This window comes from Anabrus simplex, chromosome 8 (genome assembly GCF_040414725.1).
Source record: "Anabrus simplex isolate iqAnaSimp1 chromosome 8, ASM4041472v1, whole genome shotgun sequence".
NCBI classification, from domain to species: Eukaryota; Metazoa; Arthropoda; class Insecta; order Orthoptera; family Tettigoniidae; genus Anabrus; species Anabrus simplex.
The window spans coordinates 77,357,891-77,378,977 of record NC_090272.1 but is presented as its reverse complement, the minus strand read 5'-3'; the positions used below and the strand labels follow the sequence as shown (position 1 = coordinate 77,378,977).

At 40.1% G+C, this 21,087-nt stretch overlaps 1 protein-coding gene across 1 annotated transcript in view; it reads left to right on the top strand.

Moving 5' to 3' along the window:
• The window catches only part of LOC136878801 (aspartate aminotransferase, cytoplasmic), an 85,135-nt gene that overhangs the window by 47,702 nt on the left and 16,346 nt on the right, over positions 1-21,087 (top strand). The window contains exons 5-6 of the mRNA XM_067152286.2: positions 4,003-4,153; positions 12,653-12,818. Of these exons, the coding sequence (XP_067008387.2) occupies positions 4,003-4,153; positions 12,653-12,818 (317 nt within the window). The remainder of the gene's footprint in view (positions 1-4,002; positions 4,154-12,652; positions 12,819-21,087) is intronic.

The following is a 21,087-nucleotide window of genomic DNA, read 5'->3' as shown; positions in this document are numbered from 1 at the left end:
AATGCCGGGATGGTACCTAACTTAAGGCCACGGCCGCTTCCTTCCCTCTTCCTTGTCTATCCCTTCCAATCTGACCATCCCCCTACAAGGCCCCTGTTCACCATAGCAGGTGAGGCCGCCTGGGCGAGGTACTGGTCATACTCCCCAGTTGTATCCCCGACCAAGAGTCTGAAGCTCCAGGACACTGCCCTTGAGGCGGTAGAGGTGGGATCCCTCGCTGAGTCCGAGGGAAAAGCCGAACCTGGAGGGTAAACAGATGATGATGATGATGATGATGATGATCATGTCAATGTTATCTTATTCCACTGTTGTGGGGCTGGTAGACTGGTGTCTACTTGGTATTCCAGTACTACTGATGTGAAAAAGGATTCTCATCTTAGAAGTTTTTGTATAGGAATGATGCTGTGGGCCTGTTTGTTAACCAAGTGACATATGATTCATTCATTAGAATAGATGCCACTGAATGTGATTATTTCTTTACAGTTTAGATCAAGAATGTTGCAAACCAATAATATTAAATTTACATTTTAGATTCCTTCCTTGAACTGAAGTTTTGGTGTTAAGATGCACTTCTCTCCATTGGCAATTATGATGAAAGAGAATTCATGTTCAAAACCCAAGAGCACCTTCGTCTTTCCCCTCGTTCTTCTTATAGACTCTCATAATTGCTCAATGCAATATCAGATGCTTCTGAGATGCCCTTTTTTCTACCAACAAAAAGAAATTGGAAAATTCTATCCTCTTCTTCATAATGATAAAACATTGCATTTACTAGCATGTGTTATTATTTTATTATTACTATCATCATCATCACCACAGTCTACCTGCTGGCCATGATCATTAAGGCATCAAGTCTTTATGGTGTAACACCTTGGTTATCTGGTGGAAAAATTGTTCACCATCAGAATGTTGGCCGGCAAGACAGGAGAGGTGGTGGTATATAATTTATAATCCCTAGATTGCGTGCCAAAAGTCTGGATACAGTTCCACACCTCTCTTCGGTGTTCACTTGGAGTGAGTGCAAATGATGCTGCTGATGGTGATTCATCCTTTGGATGGGGAAATTATGCCTTGAGCAGAACCCTTGGTGTTATTTGAGAGGAGAAGGCTATATGCCAACACCGGGTGTCAACTTCTTCCTTCCTCCTCGTTCTTCTCCTCCTCCTCATCATCATCATCACCACCACCACACGCAGACATGCAGGCTATCCACAGGCATCAACTAGAAAGACCTGCAGCAGGACTTTGTGGAGGCCACATGGCATCATCATCCCAATATTGTGTTACAAAGTGAAAAAGGGTGTTAATAATTGGATGCACAATTTTATAGAGTAACGCATACCTTGGAGAAATTTCTTTTTGGATACTGTATCAAATGGATGCTCAATTTTAAAGAATAACACATACCTTGGAGAAATTGTTTTGGGATACTTAACGGTTTGTAAATACAGTATACACCTGCAAATAAATTGTTCTGGAACCTGATGGTCTATCCAGCTCAAAGGCAAGATGATCTTGAATAAACATGCAATGAGGCTGCAGTGCAAGCTGTTCCAAGTAGAAGCCAGGATGGTAGCCGCTGTCAGCGTTGCCAAACACTTCATGTCCTCAGTTCGTGCCCACATGGTGAACCTCTACGGAATATTCATCATCACACCATCCACCACATGTTAGCTGTCTGTTCAGAACGCTGGATACTCACCCATGAGGAAGTAACATGAATCACTATGCAAGGTAGTACAAGGTTGATCAACGTCATAGCCTTTAAACCTTGGAAGAATAGCATTCAAAGGCTTGGATGAGATCTTCAAGTGTTCAGATGTATCTTTGCATACTAAAGTCAGAATGGTTGAGGCATTATGGTCTTTCTTATGTGAAAGTTCGACCATAAGGTAGCGATATAGGAAGCATATTGTTGCATTTGAGCTCTGGTGTTGGAAGACATTCATGGGTCATTCAAAAGATCAAAGCAGAGCTTTCTCTTGAGGCATTCATTACAAGATTACAGCTGTCACATTTTGGACACATTATGAGATGATCTCATTCATTGGAATAGACTATTGTGCTTAGGATGGTGGAGGGGTCTCGAAGATGAGAGCGGCCAGCATTGAGATGGAACTTGTCACTGAAGGATTTGAAGCACACCGAAACATCTGGAGGCAGACCATCCATGCATTCGCCACGAGTCGATGTTGACTTGATGACACCTGATCATCATCATCCACTATACGGCTCCATGGCTAAATGGTTAGCATGCTGGCCTTTGGTCACAGGAATCTCAGGTTTGATTCCCAGCAGGGTCGGGAATTTTAACCACAATTGGTTAATTTCGCTGGCATGGGGACTGGGTGTATGTGTTGTCTTCATCATCATTTCATCCTCATCATGACGAATTATAATCATTATAAAATATCAAAGTCATTTCTTATTAACAGTGCTGATGTATTTATTTTATTATTATTATTATTATTAATTATATACAGTCATATCAGCACACACTTTTATAAAACATAACCGGTTTTTGGACACTAAGGTTCATCATCAGTGTTAGAATTTAGATTTAATTCCACATGAGTGTGTCGTCAAAATTAGTTAAAATGAGTTTAAAATGTAGCCCTGTTGACATCAACTGTAAAATAAGAAAAAGAAAAAACAAGTATAAAAGTATGAAAATAATACATATATATTTACAATGTTGTTGTAAAAGGTATGGACATACCATAGGAAGGGCTGGCTTTTCCTCGTGCTCAGGCTGTTGGTCATGTGCTTGCAGTGCGGTTCCGTACTTAAAGCTGAACGTTTGTCAGTACTGATCAGAAATGATATCTATTCTCTTGTTTGTTTAGTTCTCCTTTTCATATGTTTAAATTTATATTTTATTTAAATATCCATTATATTTAAAATGATTGTCATCTCCATGTGAAAACATATGTAAAACTTGAAAATATTGTTGTTTGGTATGCTTTGTCTGTCAGGCAGCCTTTAAGTTAAGGAATCAGTTCAAAAATATGTGCTACCTCTGAATGTATTAATCTGGAATATCAAAATAAAACAAATCACAGTACTGAATTTCTGATTTAAATACATATAACAGTTGTATCCATCATTGAAAGAGAATGAGTTATGGTACCACAGACACATTCACATGGAGTTAATCATTTCTGGGATGACAGAGTGAGATATTAACACTCAGTTGTATTCCAACCTGAGTTTAACATCTCATGGCAGTAATGAGCTTCAAGTAAAAGGACAGGGTTGATTTCATCTGTGAGAAGACAGATGTACTGTACTTTTCCTTACTTTGCTACAGATCAACTACCCTAAAAGAAACTATGGAGAGAAGTAGGCTGAAATGATTCAGCCATGTCAAAAGAATGGGACAAGAAAGATTACCAAGAAGAGCTCTGGAATGGACAGAATTTGGAAGAAGACCAACTAGAAGACTATGAACAAGATGGAAGAATCAGGTAGAGGATGATGTAAATTGGAGAGGACTACAATGGGAGACAGTGATGGACGGCAGACTGTGGGGAAAAAAGAGAAGATTGGAAGAGGCTCTGTGAATGACCTGCATAAGCAGAAACATATCAGGAAGAAGAAGAAGAAGAAGAAGAAGAAGAAGAAGAAGAAGAAGAAGAAGAAGAAGAAGAAGAAGAATGTCTCCAAACTGTAGAGGAGAGTTAGTGTGGTATATAGTTATTTTGGATTCTACAATATGTTGCTGTCCCAAAGTAGGTTTCTGACTTAATGCTTTCTGGATCCTGTTGAATTATTTTCTGCTTGACTGTGTTGTCTTTTGAGTTTACACTTCTGAGATACCCGGTACTTGAAATGGGAGACCTATTCTAATTTGGTTCACTCCACATAGATGTTTGAATTTTTCCCTCTTCCATTCATAGTAATTTCTGCTGTGGCTCATTAATATTATTATATCAAGTTTGCAAGAATTGTTTAATCTGATCTTTTGAATAATCATAATCAATAATAAATCATTGTCTTTAGGAAAGGAAGCTCTTCACATTCTTTGATATTGCCTACCAAGGTTTTGCTACAGGAGACTTGGAGAAAGATGCCTGGCCAGTCAGATATTTTACAGAAAGAGGATTTGAACTCTTCTGTGCCCAGTCATTTTCTAAAAATGCTGGGTTGTACAGTAAGTAATTTTTTCATCAACCTCACTGTTATTGGAAAAAAGGAATGACCATATGATATAACAAACATTATATACTGTATATAGGTTCAATTGTTTCTGAGAAAAGTGTGCCTGCAAGGAACTTAAACAATATCATGTGCTCATTCTTTTTGTGATTGATTTTACGTACTAAAAAGCTAACTAGCTTTTGAAGCATACCCATTATGACTGCATAACATCTAAACAGCTTTTTACATTGTTTCAACACATTCTGGTCTGTACTTTGAAATTTGTACAACCACTCTAGTCTGCTTTTTTTTTTTTTTTTATTAGGTTTATCAAATGTTATTATTCCTCTGAAACCGTTATCCTTATTTGTGGGCTTATTTTTGCTTTAGTTTGGATTGGCTTTCTATATTTATTTGGTTTATAAATGTCCAATACAGCTTAGCTTTCACAGGTTTTGAATAATGTCCAAGTTTTTATTAAAACAAAAAAAAAAAAAGAACTTTTTCATCAGCCTCACTATTATTGAAAAAAAAGGAATGAGCACATGATATTGTACGTCCGTTACACTTAATATTTTATCAGAGTTAATTTTAATTATTATGAAAATATAATTCACCCCTCATGTAGATACAAACCTTGTGGATACCTTCTGTGGGTGGGGTCAAAATATGAAGGGGTCCAACACTTCAAAAAACGAAGGTACCAACCAAAGAAAAACAAAGACCATGAAGGACGTGAAAATGAAGGACTCTCCCAGGCCTCACAACCCAACTCCATCAGGGACGGTAAAGAACAAGAGTTGACCAAGGAAGTCAAAAGTTAACTGTGTCAGGTCAGGATAAATCCTGCTACTGAATGTGATAATCTGGCCAAGGGTTGGGTGGGCAGTACCAAACCTGACAACCTAATGGTGAACCAACGGCTATGAGCGGAAGAGTTTCCCTTAGGAGGTTTGATGAAACCTTTGTGTAGGAAGTGACACGTGAATCCATCAACAAGAACTGCTGCCTTGCAGATGTGGCAGGTGACTGCTAAAGGCTAAGGGAGAAAAAACCCAAAAGAAAAATCCTCTTTGGTGATAGGCCTAGCAAGTCAGCTGGAAGAGTACTTTGCAAATTGCTTTCAACCAAAGAAGGAGCTTCGGAATGAAAACTAACTCAACTGAAGACCAAACTTCGAGTACTTTTGGAAATAATGATGACTCGAAAGAGTCTGAAGCTCATCCAAGCAGTATAAGAAGAAACACCAAAAGGAGAGTTGCTACCATGAACACATTAACACTGGCTGGAAAATGTAACGAAATACTGTAACAGATATGGTGAAGCGTAGGCGCATTAACATCTTGGGTCTAAGTGAACCAAAGTGGAAGGGATGCGACACAAAGCTACTGAATGGTGGATACAAACTGTACTGGTATGCAAGTAAAACAGAAGCATGAAGTGGAGTTGTCTTTGTTCTTGACAAGGACATTGACTGCATTTCTGACGTTACTTTCATTAATAAGAGGATTATTAAAGTGAAGGTGTGTTTTAAAGGAGAATTTCTAACGGTTGTGCAGGTCTATGCCCCTCAGCAGGGTTGTAATGAAGAAGAAAATCTGAACTTTCTCCAACAACTAGAGGACAGTATAAATGAGGGGAACCTATTACCCAGGTAGGAGCAAATCCAACTGGATATGAAGGGATAATGGGGCCTTTCAAATATGGGACAAGGAAAATGGAAGGAGAACTTCTACTCGATTTGTGCTTAAAGAATAACTTGCTTATAGAGAAACACATGGTTCCAGAAGAAAGGAAGTCATAAAATAACACAGTACAGCTGGGATGGTAGCTATTAGCTGGTGATACGAAGGCTATCCGGAAAGTGGTACCCGTTTGCGCAATAAAGACACAGGAGTAAATATTAACAAATATACACATTTTTATTACAAAGAGCATACTTTACACTACTTCTCCACATAATCTCCAAGCAAATGTAGGCATTTGTCATAACGTGGGATGAGTTTTTGTATTCCAGCGTCATAGACCTCCGCCGCCAGCGTATTGAGATACGTAGTCACAGCTTGTTTAAGTTCTTCATCGCTTTCAAATCTTTTTCCTGCCAGAAAGTCTTTAAGCTTCGTAAAGAGATGAAAATCCGAAGGGGCCAAGTCCGGGCTATATGGGGGATGGTTGAAGGTTTCCCACTTGAATTGCTGCAGAAGTTGTTTTGTTATCGCAGCTGCATGAGGCCTGGCATTGTCATGAAGGAGAATGATGCCTGTAGACAATAGACCTCAGCGTCGATTTTGTATTGCCCACCGTAATTTCTTTAATGTTTCACAATACGCATTACCACGGGTCATAAAATCAATGAGCAGTACACCTCGGCGATCCCAGAAAACAGTTGCCATGAGTTTCCTGGTGGACAGAACTGTCTTGAATTTTTTTGGTTTGGTTGGTGAATGAGCATGATGCCACTCCATTGACTGTCGTTTACTCTCAGGTGATGCATAATAAACCCATGTTTCGTCCCCAGTAATGATGCGAGTCAGGAAAGAGACTCCTTCATCGGAATAACGTCCCAGAAACATCAGACCTGCAGCCATACGCTTGGTTTTGTGCTCCTCTGTAAGCATGCAAGGGACCCAGCTTGCACAGATTTTTGGATAATGCAGATGGTCTTGACAATTTCATGAACAATTGTTCGAGACACATTAGGAAAATGTTCACAGAGTTCACCAATTGTGACGCGCCGATCGTTCCTCACGCATTCGTCTACTGCGCTCAGCAGTTGGTCTGTAATGACAGATGGTCTCCCTGAACGCTCCTCATTGTGTGTATTCCCCCTCCCCCAGGTTGAAGTTATGACACCAGCGCCGAACACACGACTCGTCCATCACATTGTCTCCATACACCTCCGTTAACTGGCGATGAATATCACAAGGTCGAACGTTTCGTGCATTAAGAAATTTAATCATGGCCCTCACTCCACAACTGGCAAGGTTCTCAATTTGTTTAAACATTTTAAACGATCACAGACACAACACAGCCATCACGCAACCTCACACAGAGCAGGCAGACAAGCCACTGGTGCAGTCTGACCTTGCCCAGTGGCTACCCGAGTCGTCAGCTCTTCATGCGGCGCTAACGGGTACTACTTTCTGGATGGCCCTCGTAGATTACATGATAACTGACCTAAGGTTTGGAGAACAAGTGTGAGATGTGAAAGCTATTCCTAGTGAATGTCTTGATAGTGACTATAAGCTTCTGGTGGCACAGGAATCCAAATGCAGAAGGCAAAGACCAGGAAGAGGATAACAAGGATTAAAGACTGGAAGCTAAAGGAAGAGGACTGTAAACAGAAGTTCCAAGAAATGATAAAAAGCAAGTTACCAACGTCAGAGTCCAGCTGTAGTGGTGTGGAAAGTGAGGGATGTTGAAAGAGCCAGAAATAGTGACAACAGTCAACTGAGAGATCAGAAAATACAAAGCTAGGAAATCAGAAGGAAAAAGGATTGTGAGAGAAGAGAAGGAGAAGTGCTCAGATGAATTTATCCAAAAACTACAGGAAGATAGTAAAGGAAATATCAAGATGCTGTTTAGCCTGGTTAAAAGCAAGAGATCTGATGAAGAGGACATCACAGCACTAGAAACAGTAAATGGGAATGTAATCAGGAGCAAACAAGAAATTAGAAATGAAATGAAGACCTACTTTGATACACTCCTGAATGAGGGAGAAACTACTGAAGAGGTGCAAGAAAGGCTGAGGACAGAGGACTTCTGAAGTGGAAATTGATCTAAAAAAAGGGTGATAAGTAGTAAGTTAGCTTGGGATCGTTGAAGTTACTACTGACATGATGAAAGCAGCAGGCATACCTGGAGCATTGGCTATACAGAACTCTGAGCGCAATATAGTGTAAAAATTGGGTTCCAGAGGACTGGACTAAAGGTTCTATTATCTCTTTATTTAAAACAGAACCAGGCGAGTTGGCTGTGCAGTTAGGGGCGCACAGCTGTGAGCTTGCATCCGGGAGATAGTGGGTTCGAGCCCCACAGTATGCAACCCTGAAGATGGTTTTCCATGGTTTCCCATTTTCACACCAGGCAAATGCTGAGGCTATACCTTAATTAAGACCACGGCTGCTTCCTTTCCACTCCTAGGTCTCTCCTATCCCATCATCACCATAAGAACTATCTGTGTCGTTGCGACATAAAAAAAAAAAAAAAAAAAAAAAAAGGATGCAGGAGAAAGTGTGTCAACTATAGCAGTATCACACTTCTCTCCCAAGGTCTGAAAATAATGGAAAAAATTATTGAAACTCGACAGCAAGCAGTGATGGAACCTGTCCTGGAAGAAGAACAGCATGAATTTAGAACCAACAGAAGAACAACAGACCTGTTCGTCACCCTAAGGATGTTAATGGAACAGCAATGGGAGAGAGGGAAAGACCTAACTGAAGCATTCTTACACCTAGTTATGTTTCTATGAGTTTCGACTTGACAGTTAACTGGAAGTCAGACATTGATGCCAAAATGTTACGAGTACAAACAGCTGATACATGACACACAACAAGAATGGAAATGTATATACTCGAATATAAGTCCAGAATCAATTGAATGGGTGCTCACAAAAATAGGCTAACCAACATTTTGTCTGAACAGAGATAAATCAACTTTTGCAAATGTCAAAAAGAAAAAATTATACCATAAAAATAATATTTGTTTCATTATTTTATCTTGAAGTAGTACCTTTAAATTATCAATACCATATATTGGAACTGTATTAAAAATGAAAAGTGCTTGGAAAAATAGGAATATAAAAAATGGAAGAAAATTGACTTCTGCGTTGACCTAGCTATAGTTAATAGTTTACCTTAGATTCGTAACCAAACTTTACTTTATGATCATACAATACAAAAAAAGGTGTTTATACAGTAAATTAGACATAAAGTTGCTGGCCCCTGTGGTGTAGGGGTAGCGTGCCTGCCTCTCACCCGGAGGCCCCGGGTTCGATTTCCGGCCAGGTCAGGGAGTTTTCTCTCGACCTGAGAGCTGAATCGAGGTCCACTCAGCCAACGTGATTAGAATTGAGGAGCTATCTGACAGTGAGATGGCGACCCCGGTCTCGAAAACCCAGAATAACGGCCGAGAGGATGCGTCGTGCTGACCACACGACCCCTCGTAATCTGCAGGCCTTCGGGCTGAGTAACGGTCGCTGGGCAGGCCAGAGCCCTTCCAAGGGCATAAGTGCTGTGGGTTTTTTAGACATAAAGATGCTTCAGACTTATTCTGAAATATGACATAACTTTCCCTCATGGGACAATCATCAGTCATATGGGTCATATTCTAATGCATGGGAAAATGATTCCTCAGTCACTTCTTGGCCACTGCCAGCTGTCAGTTCTCTGTAATACTGGTAATATATTGCAGGGACATATTCAAGTAGCTCAAGCAAGTCCTTAAGCTTTGCTGGCTTGATTGGCCTTGCAACACTGTACTTTGGTGACAGCTGAACACTAGCAAGTGATGGCCCACCACCATTACTGTTCCTTTTGTGAAGGTCAACACAATCATATTCCTAAGAAATACCATATAAATATTTTTAAAATACTTAAATGGTACATCTTTTATAAATAGCATGCCTGAAATTTTACTAATTAGTACTCTTTGCTTATTTACAGATACCATTCTCTTGGTTAATTTTTCTAGCAAAGGTTGAGTGCTCACAAACTTATCACTTGTCATTTTTATTACTTGAAATGGCTTTCTTACTCTAGCTCTTTTTACTAAATCCTTCCATTCATCTGGCACAAAAACACAAGAAACACCCGCAGCCTCTAGTATACATGGGGATAAGATTTGCTAACCTACATATACAGCAACGCCATCTTTACAGCCTCCTCCATAAATGTATGTTAGCCCGATTTTGCAATAACAAAATTGGCCTAAATAAAATGGCATAAAATTCAAAGCGTTGTATCTCATCACACAGGATTGCCTCATGTTAGCCCAACTCACAGCAGATACTTTGAACCTTCCGCAATTGATGGCAGCACATAACTAATTTTTTCCAAATTTGTTGGTTAGCCCGTTTTTGCGAGCACCCATTCAATTTTTCTTTGTAGCAACATGTAGCTCACATAATATTAACAATAACACATAACGTATTTAGGATAAGGCTACAAGATAAAAACAGATCAGTGCTCAAACGGATAAAACACGAGAAAATGAAATGAAATTTCAACTCACCATCTAGAAGAGCTCGCATTGCTAATTGATTCAATTTCTCCTAAGGAAGGAAAAATCCTTCAAACCACTCGTTTCTGAGTCACTATCGGCATTCTCATAGTCTGTTGGGGTTTCACTCTCACTTGATTGTAACGAGATAGTAATGTCTTTAAGTAATCTTCTGTGATACTTTCCCTCTCCCAAGCTTCATTTATCTTGGACTCTGTCTCACAACCTCGCTCCAGTCTTCAGCACTTACACGGCCTATGCTTCCCAAAGAAGTCTCCACTTACGAAGCTGTGAAGAGTCGGTTATTCGCAGCTACATATTCCTTCACTCGGGTGCAAATCAGTTCTATGGCGTTAAAATAGCAATCGTATGGTGGAGGGCGAACAACTTTATGCCCATGCCCCTGTCTATTTCATCCACCACATAAACCGGATACTAGGGCTTGTTTTGTTTGACAAGATGCACAAGATCCCCCTTTCCTCATGTCATCACAAACAAAAATATTGTGCTCCTTCAACCACTCAGTCAACTAATTGTTTCTATCTGTTGTTGTTGGTGCTTCGTCAAGAATGATCGAGTGAACTGACAAAGACCGCAAAAAGAACTGAACACAGTACAACACACAACTGATAGCAAGTGGTTATAGAAAACAAGAGATCGACAACACTGGTAACCGGAACTAGAGTCTAACATGCTCTATCAGAACAATCGTCTGCCTATGATTGGCTGTTTGTTAATTCACTTAGCCTCCGCCAAAAGGCAAGCACTCAAATGTCAAGTCGAAACTCATATGAACTGAACTATAGAAAAGGCACATGATAGGGTAGAGTGCCCAGACCAGATCTCATAGGCAAGGTCCAGATGCTATACCACAACTGTAGCGGCTGTATGCATGTTGGGGATGGCCGTTCAGAATGGTTTAATACCACACAGGGTGCCCAACAAGGGAGCGCACTCTCACCATTGCTATACATTACTGTCATGGACAGTATTGGCTCCATGGCTAAATGGTTAGCGTGCTGGCCTTTGGTCACAAGGGTCCCGGGTTCGATTCCCGGCAGGGTCGGGAATTTTAACCATCATTGGTTAATTTTGCTGACATGGGGGCTGGGTGTATGTGTCGTCTTCATTATCATTTCATCCTCATCACGATGCGCGGGTCGCCTACGGGCATAAAATCAAAAGACCTGCACCTGGCGAGCCGAACATGTCCTCGGACACTCTCGGCACTAAAAGCCATATGCCATTTCATTTCATTTTATGGACAGTATTCTTAAAAATCTGAAAAGAGAATGAGATGGAGTACTACAGACATTGGTGTTTGCTAATGATATAACCATCTGGGGAGAGGCAGAGGTAGAGGTACAAACTAGACTGGATGAATGGTTAGCAAAGTTCAAACAGTATCAGGTGAAAGTTAGCACAACAGAAACTGTTGCACTGAAAATGAGTAGGGAAGATACTGGCTGCCATATAAAGTTTGAAGCTGAAAATATTCACTGTGTACAGGTATTCAGATACCTCATGAGTATGATTTCCAGCAGGGGTACTGCAGATAAAGAAATAGTAAACAGAGTGGCTACAGCTCCAACTTCTACAACCTCAAAAGACATCTACTTTGGGATAACAAAGTGCTCACAAGAACCAAGATGACTCTGTATAAGTCATACTTTGTGCCAATTCTCACATACAGTCTAGAAACATATACAATGAGAGAGAAATTAGTAACTTGCAAGCACGTGAAATGAAGTTTCTATGAACTATCTTCCAAAAACACACAAGAATCATGTAAGGAACGATGATATCAGAATGGAACTAGAAGTGGACTTGATAGAAGATAAGCTAAGGACTTCAATACTAAAATGGTATGGACATCTAAAGCAAATGCCTGGCATAAGAATACCATGTGCATGCCTAGAAAGAAGAGTTGAAGGAAGAAAGCCAGTGGGAAGACCTAGGAAGAGTTGGTTGCACCAACCGAGGAAGGATGTGGAAAGAAGAGAGGGTAGTTGGGACTCAGGGGTGAGAAAGAAGGCATTTTTGGACGTACAACAATAGTGAAAACTCGTCAACACCATCCTACACAAGGGTTCTGTGATGATGATGATGATGATGACCAAGCATCCAATCCTTATTTACATGTCCCACACTGACATTTTTTTCCTTTTGTGTGTTTCATGTTCTTACCATTCTGCATATAACTTGATTTGTCACTTGTGTGCTGCATTACACTACATAATTTGTAGAATTAGTACATACTTTTGTTAATGTCATAACCATTTCTCTTGTGCAGATGAGCGCATAGGAAACCTGACTGTTGTGCTGAATGATACCAGTGCTATGACATACATTCAAAGACATATTATGTCACTTGTTCGTGCGATGTACTGCTATCCAAGCAATCATGGCATGCAGATAGTGGATAGAATCCTCAAAAACCCTCAAAACTTCAAGGAATGGTAAGTCTCAAGTTACTTTATCTATCTTCTTCATGGGCAAACTGTTAATTTCCATTCTCTAATAACTTGCACTTTTCAGTTTCCTTAGATGGAAAATAATAGAATAAAAGAAAATGAAATATCTTGATTGGGGTAATAATGGTTGCAGATTTCTTCATCTGGTTAAGAGGGTATTAAAGGGCTGTATTAAATATATAAAGGAGAGGATATGTAAGTTACTGGTAAGATTCCAATTAGAGTATAGTTCCATTGTATGGGATCCTCACCAGGATTACTTGACACAAGAACTGGAAAAGATCCCAAGGAAAGCAGAATGATTGGTTCTGTGTGATTTTTGAAAAAAGAGTAGTGTTTCAAACACATTGCAAACTTTGGGCCGAGAAGGGGTGCATGGAGACAAACAGCTTGACTAAGTGGAATGATGTTCCAAGCTGTTGGTAGAGAGATGGCTTAGACTGAAGTTAGTAGACAAATAAGCTTGAGTGGAGTTTTTAACCATTAATGCCCACTGGGTCAAAAATGACCCAGAAATTTAAAATTATATTAGTAACTGTCTATCCACTGTTGACATTTGTTACCAGTCCCCTCTACTCTCTATAATCAACTCTGCACATTGTCAGCCTTGGTACACTGTAGAGAATTTGCATTCTTGAGCTAGATGTGGAAGTGTGTTGGCGAGTAGAGTAGAGTATGTGAGTGAGTAGGTGAGTATGTTGTTCTTGGATTTTGTGATGTTCTATAAGCCTTATTTTTTGATAACTCCTTCGCTTTTGTTAGGCTCCTTACTGAGCTTGGCAAGAGGAGCTTGCATGGAACTGGGACCGTTAGAGAAAACAGAATTGGGAAATATCCTTTGGCAGACACTAAGACATTAGGAAAAACAAGCAAGATGCGCATATGATTCTTGTGTGGATGAAGACAAAGCCCTCAATGTAGCGAAGTGAAAAGACAACAATGTTGTGACATGGGAAACTACCACTTCTGCGAGCTACGAGATATTCCTACATCGAAAGGAAGAAAATTGAAGTGAGTCAACCATTGTTGTTTTCTAAATACAACAAGGAAATAGGCAGTGTTGCCCAGCTGGGTAACAGTGTTTCAAATTACAGGATTGCCATGAGAGGAAAAAATTGGTACATACCAGTTATCAGTAGCGGCTCACCTAAAGGGCAGAGGGGCACTTGCACCTCCAGCTAAGTAACTGTTAAGCATGGTTTTAAAAGGGCTGACTATGTGAATGATGGTACACTCAGTTTTGATATTAGGTGCTGCATGCAGCTAGTGCAACAATGTTTTCATCAGACACATACTCTGCTTTCTCTGGAGGGCTCTTTGCTGGCCAGTCATGCTGGCTCTGTGCCCTTAGCTGTTAACTCTTTCTTAGGTAATTTTTGTTCGTGCATGCATAGAACTAACTCATTTTTAACATGCAAAGAGTGGGAGATTGGGTTATTGCCGAAGCCAGCCCACTATTATTCCAAAAATATGCGAAGGCTTATTGCGCCGAGCAGAACATCGCATTCCAAGTCTGTCATCTGCGGTCTGATAAACATGCTGTACTTATTTAAAGTTAAAAACTTCATGATCGTTCCGTATTGAATAGAGAAATAAGAAGATGCACAATATTAGAAGGATCCACCTTTCAATACTTCGTTGTAAGTTGAACTAAAAAGAAGTCACAACTTGTTTATTGGGACCGGTTTTGACACATTACAAGTGTCATCATCAGCCAAATAGTAAAGTAGGGCAAGATATAAAGATCTTAAAACAACTAATACATTGAACACAGGCAAAAAATTAACATTGATTCATATCGTAGCAATTCAGTTAATGTCCAAAACACAATGATCGCAGTCAAGAGAGTAAACAGAACATCATTGTCTTGCAATGTTTGGGTTGGGAAGAATTGAGAGAAAGAAGAAGAGCTGCTCGACTAAGTGGTATATTCCGAGCTGTCAGCGGAGAGATGGCGTGGAATGATATTAGTAGACGAATAAGTTTGAATGGAGTTTATAAAAGTAGGAAAGATCACACTATGAAGATTAAGTTGGAATTCAAGAGGACAAACTGGGGCAAGTATTCATTTATAGGAAGGGGAGTTAGGGATTGGAATAACTTACCAAGGGAGACGTTCAATAAATTTCCAGTTTCTTTGAAATCATTTAGGAAAAGGCTAGGAAAGCAACAGATAGGGAATCTGCCACCTAGGCGACTGCCCTAAATGCAGATCAGTATTGATTGATTGATTGATTGATTGATTGATTGATTGATTGATTGATTGATTGATTGATTGATTGATTGATTGATTGATTGATTGATTGATTGATTGATTGATTGATTGATTGATTGATTGATTGATTGATTGATTGATTGATTGATTGATTGATTGATTGATTGATTGATTGATTGATTGATTGATTGATTGATTGATTGATTGATTGATTGATTGATTGATTGATTGATTGATTGATTGATTGATTGATTGATTGATTGATTGATTGATTGATTGATTGATTGATTGATTGATTGATTGATTGATTGATTGATTGATTGATTGATTGATTGATTGATTGATTGATTGATTGATTGATTGATTGATTGATTGATTGATTGATTGATTGATTGATTGATTGATTGATTGATTGATTGATTGATTGATTGATTGATTGATTGATTGATTGATTGATTGATTGATTGATTGATTGATTGATTGATTGATTGATTGATTGATTGATTGATTGATTGATTGATTGATTGATTGATTGATTGATTGATTGATTGATTGATTGATTGATTGATTGATTGATTGATTGATTGATTGATTGATTGATTGATTGATTGATTGATTGATTGATTGATTGATTGATTGATTGATTGATTGATTGATTGATTGATTGATTGATTGATTGATTGATTGATTGATTGATTGATTGATTGATTGATTGATTGATTGATTGATTGATTGATTGATTGATTGATTGGTTGATTGATTGATTGGTTGATTGATTGATTGATTGATTGATTGATTGATTGATTGATTGATTGATTGATTGATTGATTGATTGATTGATTGATTGATTGATTGATTGATTGATTGATTGATTGATTGATTGATTGATTGATTGATTGATTGATTGATTGATTGATTGATTGAGATAATGTCCAGATAGAGGAGGTGATTAACACTGGTGAAGAATGAATGAATGAATGAAAACCTACAACCTGTTTTCCAGTCAATGACCGAGTCAGGGATGGAATGAATGAAGCCCCCATCTTGCGGCAAGGATATGAATTGTGCCAGCTGCCGAAGCCTGTCTCACTCCTCTGGGGCAATTATTAATGACTGACAGATGAAATTAAATGATAGTGGAGAGTGTTGCTGGAATGAAAGATGACAGGGAAAACCGGAGTACCCGGAGAAAAACCTGTCCTGCCTTTGCTTTGTCCAGCACAAATCTCACATGGAGTGATCAGGATTTGAACCACGGAACCCAGCAGTGAGAGGCTGACACACTGCTGTCTGAGCCACAGAGGCTTTATTAATATTGGTATATTACTGAAATTTACCTATGATAATGAAGACATTTACAAAATGGTACAAAAGTTGAAAGCTGAAAATGTAGCTGGGATTGATAAAATTTCTGGGCCGGCATTAAAGGCTATGGGTTGGGATATAGTGCTATATCTGAAATATATGATTACTGTTTACAAGAAAGAGCAATACCAAATGAATGGAGAATTGCTATAGTAGCCCAACTGCACAAGGGAAAGGGTGACGAACATAAAGCGGATAATTACATGCCAGTCAGCTTGACATGTGTTGTTTGTAAGATCTGGGAAAGCATTCTTTCTGATTATATTAGACACATTTGCAAAATTACAAACTGTTTTGTTCAGGTTTAGGAAAGGTTATTCCAGTGAAGCTGAACTTATCAGATTCTGGTAAGATACAGCAGATATTTCAGATTCAGAAGGTCAAATGGACTGTATCACTATTGACCTATCCAAGGCTTTTGATAGGGTAGATCATGGGAGATTACTGATGAAATTCAGAGCTATTGGACTAGACAAAAGAGTGGTTGAATGGGTGACTACATTTCTAGAAAATAGAACTCAGAGAATTAGAGTAGGTGAAGTGTTATCTGATCCCACAATAATTTGGACCTTTGTGTTTTCTTATATATATATAAATGATATGAGTAAAGGACTGGAATCACAGATAAGGATATTTGTAGATGATGATATACTATATAGAGCAGTAAATAAGTTACAGGATTGTGAGTGACTACAAAAAGACCTAGACAATGTTGCGAGATGGACAGCAGACAAAGATATAATGGTAAACAGGATGAAAAGTCAGGTTGTAAGTTTCATCAAAAGGAAAAGTCCTCTCGTTTCTAATTACTGTGTTGATGGGGTGATAGTACCTCATGGGGAACACTCAAGTACCTAGGTGTTAATATAAGGAATGATCTTCATTGGAGTAATCATATTAACAAGATTAAAGAGAATGATATAGCAAAGCTGAAATGGTTTGGACACTTGATGAGAATGCCAGGAGATATAAAACCAAAGAGTACATTCATGGATACAGAGACTGCAAAGAGGCCTAGGGGACGGCCTAGAATGAGATGGAGGAGCTTTGTTGTGGACTGTATTACAAATAGAGGAGTCGATAGCAATAAAGTACTAGAAGAGGAGTGGTGTAAAGATCGAGTAAGATGGAGGGCTTTGGTATTACTACCCTACTCAGCGAGAATCTGGAAAAGGGAACGGATGAAGGAGAAGGAGAAGTTAAGAAAGGTTACATATTTCTTCACATGGTTATGAGAGTATTTAGGGGTTATAGTAAGGATGTAAAGGAGAGGAAGTAAGGAGACAAGATGCTCGGCTATGCAGAATGTTCTGAGCTGTCAGCAGAGAGATGGCTTGGAATGACATTAGTGGACGAATAAGCTTGTGGAGCTTTTAAAAGTAGGAAAGATCATAATATGAAGATAAAATTGGATTTCAGAAGGACAAATTGGAGCAAATATTCATTTATAGGACAAGAAGTAAGAAATTGAAATACATTACCAAGGCAAATGTTCGATAAATTTCCAAGTTCTTTGAAAACGTTTAAGAAAAAGCTAGATAAACAACTGATAGGGAATCTGCCACCTCAATGATAGCCCTAAATTCAGATCAATAATTGATTGATTGATTGATTGATTGATTTATTTGATATCACAGTATCATCAATATGATAAAAATAATTACAAGTTACTATTGCAAATAATCACTAAGGAATATCCAACTGAGGTATATGGTCAATTATATCATTCATTGCTTTCTAGAGTTCAGTGAAACATCCTAGACAGAATCCTAAGGAACACTATTGGATTATGTAACAGATATTTTGCCTGTCATTACCTCAGTTGTACTATGAAGAGGGCACCTTACCCTAACTGAAGAGCATGTCAGTGTATCTACCATCGTTTCAGTTGTGTTTGAGTCAACAAGGGGTGTGGATGTGCTGAGTGGAATGCGGAGTAATGGGCAACACATTCGCACAATACAGGATAGCGATAGGGACTGGCACTGTGGAATGGAAAGTAGAAAGGAGAGAAGAGTGAAGATAAATGGGGAGAAAACAGGGATGTTGACAGCTCTACTGGTGGCAGCAGTGGTGGTTGTGCTGTTGATAATAGGCAGGGTGACCAGATGTCCTGCTTTTCGCAGGATACTCCTTATTTTTTAACACTCTATTCTGCGGTCCGCGAAGAGGCTCGAAAATTGTATAAATATCCTGCTTTTTATAAAATATCCTGCGAAAAATTTTTGCATTATAAATGGTTTCATTTCTTTTGTAGAATATGGTATATATAATTATTAATGTTTTAAATGAATGAAAGGGAATGAAAAATAACGAATATTTAATTTAAGATGGCTACAGCTTCAAATACACTGACTGACAGAGCAAATGCAACACCAAGAAGGAGTGGTTCAAAAGGGATGAAAGTTGGGGAGAAAACAGAGACGGCACGGACGAATAATTGATGTTTATTTCAAACCGATATGCAGGTTACACAATGCGCACGGCATCGACTCAGTAGGATGTAGGACCACCGCGAGCGGCGATGCACGCAGAAACACGTCGAGGTACAGAGTCAATAAGAGTGCGGATGGTGTCCTGAGGGATGGTTCTCCATTCTCTGTCAACCATTTGCCACAGTTGGTCGTCCGTACGAGGCTGGGGCAGAGTTTGCAAACGGTGTCCAATGAGATCCCACACGTGTTCGATTGGTGAGAGATCCGGAGAGTACGCTGGCCACGGAAGCATCTGTACACCTCGTAGAGCCTGTTGGGAGATGCGAGCAGTGTGTGGGCGGGCATTATCCTGCTGAAACAGAGCATTGGGCAGCCTCTGAAGGTACGGGAGTGCCACCGGCCGCAGCACATGCTGCACGTAGCGGTGGGCATTTAACGTGCCTTGAATACGCACTAGAGGTGACGTGGAATCATATGCAATAGCGCCCCAAACCATGATGCCGTGTTGTCTAGCGGTAGGGCGCTCCACAGTTACTGCCGGATTGGACCTTTCTCCACACTGACGCCACACTCGTCTGCGGTGACTATCACTGACAGAACAGAAGCGTGACTCATCGGAGAACACGACGTTCCGCCATTCCCTCATCCAAGTCGCTCTAGCCCGGCACCATGCCAGGCGTGCACGTCTATGCTGTGGAGTCAATGGTAGTCTTCTGAGCGGACGCCGGGAGTGCAGGCCTCCTTCAACCAATCGACGGGAAATTGTTCTGGTCGATATTGGAACAGCCAGGGTGTCTTGCACATGCTGAAGAATGGCGGTTGACGTGGCGTGCGGTGCTGCCACCGCTTGGCGGCAGATGCGCCGATCCTCGCGTGCTGACGTCACTCGGGCTGTGCCTGGACCCCTCGCATGTGCCACATGTCCCTGCGCCAACCATCTTCGCCACAGGCGCTGCACCGTGGACACATCCCTATGGGTATCGGCTGCGATTTGACGAAGCGACCAACCTGCCCTTCTCAGCCCGATCACCATACCCCTCGTAAAGTCGTCTGTCTGCTGGAAATGCCTCTGTTGACGGCGGCCTGGCATTCTTAGCTATACACGTGTCCTGTGGCACACGACAACACGTTCTACAATGACTGTCGGCTGAGAAATCACGGTACGAAGTGGGCCATTCGCCAACGCCGTGTCCCATTTATCGTTCGCTACATGCGCAGCACAGCGGCGCATTTCACATCATGAGCATACCTCAGTGACGTCAGTCTACCCTGCAATTGGCATAAAGTTCTGACCACTCCTTCTTGGTGTTGCATTTGCTCTGTCAGTCAGTGTATAAACACTCCTGTTTCCGGTTGTCATTGCGGTCATTACAGCAGTTTGGAGCAGTGTAGTTGTGTACTGAGGAGCTGCTGGCTGATACTGGCGTTGTGACAACTCTTTCATGGCTTTGAGTATAACGTAGGCAACGGTACTGGTGATTAATCCAGATGATCAGGTAGTGTGGTTTAAGCTAGCCATGGTAATCATGCAGAAAGTTAAAGGTAAATGTGTACTAAATGCCGAATTGCAGTTTCTCTACCCGTTTGTAGTACCAGATAAATCGAAAAGCGATGTTCGCTGCACCAAATGTTCAGCTTTGTTTTCAATAGCAAACGGCGGGAAAAGCGAGATTGTACATCATTTGGATACTAAGAAGCACAAACTCGCTGACAATCAGTGTTGCCAACTTAGCAGATTTTCCGCTAAATTTGGCGGAATTAGAAGACTGTCGGCAGAGAAGTATGTCATTTAGCGGACAGTGGATTTTTTGGCGGAATTCTAGATTATAGCGGAATTTAGTGTTTTAACAATTTTACGTTTTTTTTTCTAAATTTGTACTCCAGTCTGTCTCCGAGCTATTCCGTATTTTTTTCAGTAGCTAGTAGTCGCATGAGGAAAACCTATTTGGATTTGATATTATGATATCATGGTATCATAAATTTGTAATGCATGAGGAAAGGTTACTGATCTCTTAGTTGACGAATGACGACAGATAATGAAACTGTGAGAGAGCAGCATTTATATTAATTTATGCTACGAAGGAAGATGAACTTGCCTGTTCTGTGTGTGGCCCTTGAGGTAGGGGATTCACCTAATTTGCACGCGGTAGTAAATTGCCTAAAAGTTTTAGCTCGACGGCTCGCAAGCATGGGGTTAATCCCAGTGAAACCCACAGATCAGGTGAGTGTAGGCATTTAC